This window comes from Arachis hypogaea, chromosome 7 (genome assembly GCF_003086295.3).
Source record: "Arachis hypogaea cultivar Tifrunner chromosome 7, arahy.Tifrunner.gnm2.J5K5, whole genome shotgun sequence".
Taxonomy (NCBI): Eukaryota; Viridiplantae; Streptophyta; class Magnoliopsida; order Fabales; family Fabaceae; genus Arachis; species Arachis hypogaea.
Window position 1 is genome coordinate 73,771,101 of NC_092042.1, and position 8,711 is coordinate 73,779,811.

At 31.2% G+C, this 8,711-nt stretch overlaps 1 protein-coding gene across 1 annotated transcript; it reads right to left on the reverse strand.

Moving 5' to 3' along the window:
• Positions 1 to 1,488: 1,488 nt before the first annotated feature.
• On the reverse strand, positions 1,489 to 7,536 carry LOC112703446 (uncharacterized). The gene is made up of 4 exons (XM_025754893.3): positions 7,449 to 7,536; positions 6,045 to 6,145; positions 3,171 to 3,660; positions 1,489 to 2,533 (listed from the first exon to the last, which is right to left on the reverse strand). The coding sequence occupies exons 1-4, from the start codon at positions 7,507 to 7,509 to the stop codon at positions 1,644 to 1,646; spliced, it is 1,542 nt and encodes a 513-aa protein (XP_025610678.1). The 5' UTR covers positions 7,510 to 7,536; the 3' UTR covers positions 1,489 to 1,643.
• Positions 7,537 to 8,711: the final 1,175 nt, after the last annotated feature.

An 8,711-nucleotide genomic window follows, 5' to 3' on the forward strand; every position in this document is an offset into this window, starting at 1 on the left:
ATACATATATAAATTTATAATAAAATAAATATTTAAATAATAAAAAATAACTGTTTTAGTTTTTTTTTTATTTATTAAAGATAGAAAAATTTAAATCTGCGATTTCTTAAGTAAATACGAAAAAACTATGCCATTTGAATTAGTAACATAATACTATTTTAGTTTAATATAATACAAAATAATAAAATTATTACAATAGTATTATTAAATGATTAATTAAATTATATATATATAGAATTTAAATTAGGTATTCATATAATTATGGAAAATACTACTATCTCTTTGGTTATTATAAATCGTTTTTTATTTAGAGTAGATCTTACTTTTTATTTTGAATAATAATTATCATTCAATCTTCCTTATAAAAATTATTTCAACGGGATGTATTAACTAATGATAATACTACTAATAAAATGACATACATGCCCTCCAGTCCAAAGACAAATGTATATAATTAGGCCAATTTTATATTATTTTTTATTTAGTATCTAAATTTTACTTAAATTATCTTTTAAAATAATTTTAAAATATTTAAAATTTTTTAATTTTTATATTTTAAATTTAAAATTAATTATTTAATTTATTTTAACAATTAAACAATATCTTTTAGATACTACAACGAACACCAATTAATTATTAGCATAGGTTATAACTTGTGAGCGGAAACTATGCCTTGGCTTCGAATCTCAGCAGCTGAAGTACCTTTTTGAATTTAATCAATTTATTCAAAAGGCTTCCACATGTGCAATTGTGCACCGTCAGCTAACAAACTACGTGTGCAGCGTATACGCGCTCGAAGTCAGCCCAAACCGTACCGATTCATGTTAACCGTATATTTTTCAGCGACTTTGATCATGGTTGACTGGATGGAGTATTAGCACCTATGATCTTCATGTCGAACCAAACTGGTTAAATTACCGGATTTTCAGTCAGATTGGCCAATCTGATTCTTATAAGTTATAACTATGGTTTTAACGAGATTCGCATTAACAATAATATCGATGCTAGAGTTTTAAATTATTTGAAATGGCCAAATTTCGTAATGAGAAAGTTTAGTGGACTAATATTTTTATTAAAATTTAGTCAATATTTAATTAATAAAAAAAATAAATAATTTTATATTATTAAAAACACTAATAATAATTAATTAATAGTTATAAATTATAAAATCTGCTGATTTCTAATACTTATCTTTTATCTCTACTCTCACGTTACAATTTTATTCTGTCTCTTTCGAATTCAATTCCTCTTTTTATTGATCCATTAAATGCAAATATATTGAAACGCAAACTCTTCACAAAATCAAAGTTTAAACTATTCAACCTTACATCCGAGTTAAACAATTGGTGCACGAACATAGTAAAAAGTAAATATTACTAAAAATTAGAAAAAAAATGATAATGTCAATCACATTTTTTATGTCACTTCACACATGATTTTTTTTTCTATTTTATATTTACATGAATTTATAAAAAAATAAGAGCGATATTAAAATAAGAGCGGAAATATCCACTCTCGAAATTCAATCATAACTGAAAGTTCATACTTCATAGTATAAAAATCGCAGCTAGGCAATATTAGACTACCAAGCATTGAAAACAAAAACAAAGAGAAAAGCTTAAACTATTACAATCACAAATTCACTAGTTAAGAAGGTCAACAATTTGACCGTTTACAACATGACGATAAGCCCCAACTTTAGAAATATCCAAGTTGGGAGCCAACAACTGAATTTGCTGCTTGATATTCTTCTCAACATCAGTCACTCCCTCCAATACTACTATACCAAGTTTTTTATAGTTATCCTTCAAAATACCCATTTCGTCCCTAGAAATCTCCAAGCTCCTCTTGAACTCCGAGGCCTTCTTTTCAGAAGCTTTCAGGTCACAAGATATTGTCTTTTTCTCCTCTACTAACCTTGACACTTGAGAAGACAATTCAATAGTTTTACTCGATAGCTCAATATTTTGGGCAGTGAGAAAAGCTATCTCTTTTTCTTTAGCAACAAGCTTCTCCTTCAACTTCTGCAAATCGGAAAAGCTCCTCTCCATGTCGCGACATAAGATTGCCGATTTTAGGAGCATTCGCTGCATCCTACTAATGTTCTCATTAGCAGGAATATTTTCCAACACCTCCACAGTTGATGAATTCAGAAGGTACTGGTCGATAAAACCACCTGCATCAAAAGTATTCTTTAACACGAAACCAAAATCATGGTCGGACACCACTTCACTAGCACAACCTGCCTCAGTATCTTCGCCTTTTTTTCTATTCTTTTCTGGAAGAGAATGAAGTGGTGATGGCGATGGCTCTTCAGGAATATTTTGAATATTAACCAGGATTGGGGACTTGTCTTTAATTATGACATCGGAAGGAGTTTGATTATTAACCGGGAATGGGGTCTCATCTTTAATTATGACATCGGAAGGAGTAGCTGATGAAGATCCCTGTTCTCTGGCTGATTCAGCAGTCCAGCGGGTAAGAAGACTCTGATGAATGGCATTGAGATTAGAAATTTTTCTATCCATATCCACTACATTAAAAACAAAAGGAAAATATGGTGAAAACAAAAGGATAGAAATAATATGAAGTCAATTCATAAATCGGCAACAAAAAATTATTGCAGAATTACTAGAACCTCTACAACTTGTTCTTCTTAATACATCAAAATCAAACTTAGGAGAAGTGCTAAAATGCCAGTTCAAGTTGAATCTCTATTCAAGTTCCTGGGTCGAGAAAAAGGGTCGACAACCCAGGGTAGCATAAACCTTAAAGTATATTTCTTTGAACTCCTGAAATGAATCTTCATAAAAGCTAAAGATCTTTCTACCCAGATGAGCTCGGAAGGAAAGGTAACCTCGACCATTCATATAGTTAGGAATAGTAAGAATAACCAAGAAAAAGAAAGAAAGTAGAATAAGAATTAGAAGCTCTAAATATTCATATTCATATACTAATTTAAAGAAGCATATGATGGCCCAACTATCTGGGTGGAGTTGAGATAAACCAAATTCATATTGATTCAAAATTTGTCACTGAGATAACACATGAAAAATAATCATATATTTAACCAGTCCAACACATAAAATTTCAATAAAAATAAACTTTTGAACTGCATTTTTTCTGGTTTACTTTGCAAGAAATTAAGTGGAGTAGCCCACCACACTTACTGGTCGATGCCTGAAAGGTCTTGTTGGGTTGTCTATCGACTTCATCATTACGCTGTATCAGATCTTTCGTGTGCAGAAAGAGCTCTCTATTCTCGAGGATGGCTGAAGGCTTTGGATTAAGCGGGTGTGTGTGAGACAATTCTAACTTTGAAACTTTCCATAGACCTGTGGACTTGTCTAACCTTACATAACAACGTGCTTTGCAGCCTACAGATGTGATTGTTTTTGCTCTCTTGGGTGCCCTTTTCTGAGATATACGATGGCCATCTTTATTGCAATGTATGGATTGATTTATAGGAATCTTATCCTTGCTGTGCTTCTCATAATTTGTGTTTCTTATTTTAGCTACAAAACCCATCTTTGCAGCATAACGATGATAATAATTGCGCGCTTCAAGAAGAGTGCCAAAGCACATACCCTCCCTGGGATCCTCATTGCCAGGATCAGCGCCGAAGCACATACCCTCCCTAGGATTCTCACCAACAGGACCCTGAACCACAAAATATGAATATAGCCAAATTTAGAAAAACATGCAAAAATATCATAAATTAAGATGTTACCTTGATGCAAAAATTAATTGGGTTAATATCCAAATTTGTCCTTAAAAGATAAACTACTCTCCAAATTAGTTTTCAAAAGATTTTGTTAATTATATTAGTCCCTAAAAAATACAACTATATGTCAAATCAATCTTTCACTCCGTTAGATAATGACTTGTAATGTTAAGTAAAGCATAACATGATGACATGGCAAGTCAACTAATCATTTTGTGATACGTTGTATTAATCTGTCATGTCATTATATTATATGCCATATCATCATATAACTTATAAAAGAATTCATTTGATTTATGTTATATTTTTCAGAAACTAACATGATTAAAAAAAATTTTATAGAGCAATTTAAAAAATAAGTTATCTTTCACGAAGGAATTTGAGTATTAACTCAATTAATTACTAGTTAGTGCAGCAAAATTTAGTGAAGTGAAGTAAATGTAGACTATCTTGGCCAATACACCAAATACTTGATCTATTCATCCTAATTTACACCTAGTTTCGGTTAAATAGTATTTTCAAACATCCAAAATTTAATCAATTAATATATATAAAGGAACATAGATGAATTCATTTAATCACTAAAAGAATTAAGTCAAAAGGCATCCAAATTTGAACCTAGATCTCTATGTATGTCTAGAAAATGGTTTTATGAGAAGTGGTTTTGTTGCAACTAAAAAAATATTGATTCTTATAAAATTTTCATTCTGTTTTAATTTGAGTGAACATCTAACCCGGTTTCTATCTATTTTAAATTAGAACAAGGCAACTGGCCCTGTTCCTCCAAAAAGTGAGCCATCGCAGTCGTTCCATTATATTCTCTGACCAAACTTGACAGAAAAATCCTATGTGACAATTACCAGCACTAACGTGGTGAAGTTGGTGGTGTTGGACGTACACTCCAATCAGCTTAGAAGCCTACCAAACTCCATTGGCTGCTTCTATAAGTTTAAGGTCTTGAATGTCGCTAGAAACCTCATTGAATACCTTCGCAAAACCATTGCCAATTGCAAATCATTGGAGGAACTAATGAACGCCAACTTCAACAAACTGATGCAGCTTCCAGAAAGCACTGGTTTGGAACTGAGAAAGCTGAAGAAGCTATCAGTGAACTCCAACAAGCTCCTCTTCCTTCCATGCTCCACCTCACCTCTCTCAAGGTCCTCGACGCTCGTCTCAACTGCCTCCGCTACCTCCCCGACAATCTCGAAAACCTCATCAGCCTCGAAACCCTCAACATCAGCCAGAACTTCCACTTTCTCCGCTCTTTCCATTGATCCATTGGCCTCCTCTTCTCTCTCATCGAACTTGACATCAGCTACAACATGATCAGCTCTATGCCACCCTCCATTGCCTGCCTCAACAAGCTCTAGAAGCTCTGTGTTTGATGGTAATTCGCTCATGTCGCCGCCACCGGAAGTCGTGGAGCAGGGCTTGTATGCTGTGAAGGGGTACCTCTGCCAGAAGATGAACTCTTCATCGTCGTCTCGTCTCATGAGAGCCCATCAAGTCATCAACAAAGAAGAAGTCATGGGTTGGGAAGCTGGTGAAGTATGGAACGTTCAGTAGAAGAAAAACCAGGAGTAGTGGGATTTTTCCGTCAAGTTTGACCAAGGGATACGATGGAGGGGCCGTGATGCTCACTTTTGGGACAGACAGGACTAGGATGGGTGTATTTTTTTTTAGTCTCTATAAAATGAACAGAGATCGAATTGGGTGTATACTCTTTTAATTTAGTCTCTATAAAATTTCTCTTTATAAAATTCAGAAGATCTCTAATTTAATGGCTACCGTTAGTTTGCTCTGTGCCAAGAAGTGCATAATCGGCATCTAACATGTTACATTAGTACTTAACGGAGCAAACCAAAGAGAGGACTAAAATAGAGGCCTTTTGAATTTTATAAAAACCAAAGACCAAAACACAAATCATTTTATAACAAAAAAATTATTTAAATATAAGAAAATCAATTGTGCATTTTAATTGCAACATTGCACTTAGCAATACTGACACATCCAATGGGACATACACTACAAACAGGTAATCATCATTTTTCCATAAACTCTCTCCTTTTCTTTGCATCCAATAGTGTGAGTTTCAAATTTAAATTTAATGCGTGTAATTTATTTTCATATAAAAATAATTACATGAAAGAATAAGTTATCAACCTAGTGAAAAAGTCAAATATTGAAAAAGCATTATCTATTTAGGACTAGCAGCAATGACTTTAATTTACAGATAAAAACTATGAACTAATGGCTTAGTAGATAGTAGTATGTATGTAAAGCACAAAAATAAAATTAGTAGAATCTGAAAACATACCTCATCAACGGTTGTTCTGAGATCTCCTATATCGTTGTTTGATTCACTATGACCAACCTCGTTACACAAGTGGAAGCCAGCTTCATCGACTTCCAACAACTCTGCCAACGGTTTTGTGTTGAGGTCCATCTCAAATGTATGTTATGGTATTAATAGAGACAGTTGAACGATGATGGTGTGATATCGTAAACGTATAATTGAAAATATGAGTAGAATAATAGTAAGATGCTAATCGTGTAACAATGGTGGAGTATTATGGAGGCAAAATGGTAACAACCGAAAATCAGAAGAATTGAGGATAGCGCAGATCATAATTTAATTTAAATGAATTAATCAATTATTAGCGTGTGGAAATTGATTTGAATCAGATTTTAACGTCACCTAATGTGAGGAATTAAAAACCGTACAAAGCAAATAACGGGGAGGGGCGAAAATATCTCAATACTGGTTTGAGGAAGAGCTTGTGGAAAATATTATAATATTATAATTATAATGCGAAGAATGCTATCACCTAATACCTATCAAAATTTATTATTTAGGCATTAATATTTAATAGATTTTGGCTTTTTTTTAAAATAATGTATTTATGATTTTTTAAATAACTAATGTTTATATTTAGTAAAAAGAAACTAATGTTCATATTTATAATAAAATATTTGCAATATTTAAAAATCAAAATAATTTGAAAACTTTCTACTTATTCTTTATTTTCAAATTAATCAGATCCTATTAAATACAGATATTTCGTTAAATTGCCGTTTCTGCGTGTCGAACACATTTTAAACATGATATTCACCGACACTCGTATTGCTGTGTCCAACCATGTTTTAATAAAAAATAAAAAATTATTTTTTCTTAAACACACTTAAATACCATCACGTATATTTTTTAAATGAATTTACATATAATATATATTATTATTTATTAAAACAAAAAATATTTTAAATCCTTGATATAATTAAAATAAGACATTAAAAATAATTTAAAAATTAATTTATATTTTAATATCAATAAAATATAAAAATATGATTACGATTTATTCAAAAAATACTTTATATGTATGCATATCTCTTGTCTTATAAAATTTTAAAATTCGCGTATTAGCATATCACGTGTCGTGTGTGTCCGTGATCAACCCACAAGATGGCATCCACAACCGCCCATTCTAGGTAGTTACGAACCACAACCAAACAGTAAAAAATTTAAGCTTTTCACACACACCCAATGTCCTAATTTCATTCAGCATTAGAATAATTACAGCGAAATCAAGTGAAGGGAAGTGGTAAAAGAAAAAAGGAAAAACAAAAAAAGGAATGGCACAAGTTTAAAACCTTGAATTGTTATACTACTATAGCATATCTAATTGTTGCTGCGTATAAAAGAAATAGAGAATGTAATCCTCACCAGGCTTAACCCATATCTCATGATGGGATTTGGCTCCGGAGCTTTCTGCCATGTCTTCCATTGTTGATATGAAATGCCTTTTCTTTCTTGGAAAATGAAAGCGTTTTACAAAGATTAGTCTTTTGTGAATATAAGAAGGTTTATATACAGATTGAAAAAGAAGGAAAAGAATGCAAAGGAAGAATTACGTTTTAAGAATCAAAGAGGGTAATGGTGCGGTGAGAAAAAAAAAATATTAGAATAATTTTGTTAATTAAAATTATTTTTTATAGGTCAATTTTATTTCATTCGATAAATTTGTCCCCATTTAATGTTAATTCTACATTAAATGTACATTTAATATTTATTCTACATTAAATGTGCAGTTTTATTATGTATGAATAATTTTAAGATGGTTTAAAATATTATTAAAAAAGAGTAAATTTTTTTCTATAAGTGTTGGTTAGAAGAATGAAACATAAAAAAATATTTTAAGGTGTTGAAATTTTTTTAAGTGAAAACTAAAATGATGAAAGTAAATTAGTTGAAGTTAAAGTGTATAGAATATTATTTAATTAAAAATAAACCAAATTAGATATTCCTTTATTAATGTCACATTCACATGTTATGAGCACTCTTTTATATAGATAGGTCTTTGACTTAAACACTCGGAGCAATGTCAAAAGTGCTTGCTTAATTTGTGGAGATCGACTTTCTTTCTATACCCACTTTTAGGATTTGTTTGGATAGAAAGATGGAAATGGAAAGGAAGGAAATAGAAAGAAAAGAAAAAAAAGAAAAGAATTTGAATGTATTTTTATTTTCTCTTGAGTTGTTTGGATGAAAGGAAAATGGAAAGAGAGAAAAGAAAAGAAAGAATAATTTTTTTATTTGGTTAGAAAGAAAATTAAGGAGAAAGAAAAATGAATTAATAATAAATGACATTTTTGTCCTTATATTTATAAAAATGATATTTTATGTATATGATTTATGAAAGGACAAATATGGAATAATGTTTTTGGGTTTCTCTTTCCTCAGTTTTCCGTCCATAGTTGGAAGAAAAAATTTTGAGTGGGACCCACTCTTAATTTTGAACTGTTTTAGTTTTCCACTCAAGATTTCATTCTAAACAAATAGGGGAAAATAAACGTTTTCCCTCTCACTTCCTTCCTTTTATTTTCTTTCCCTTGATTTTCAGTCCAAACAAACAATACCTTAGTTAAAGAAACTTAAAATACCGAAAATACTCAAAAACACATTTTGCTAATTATCTCATTTAGTAAC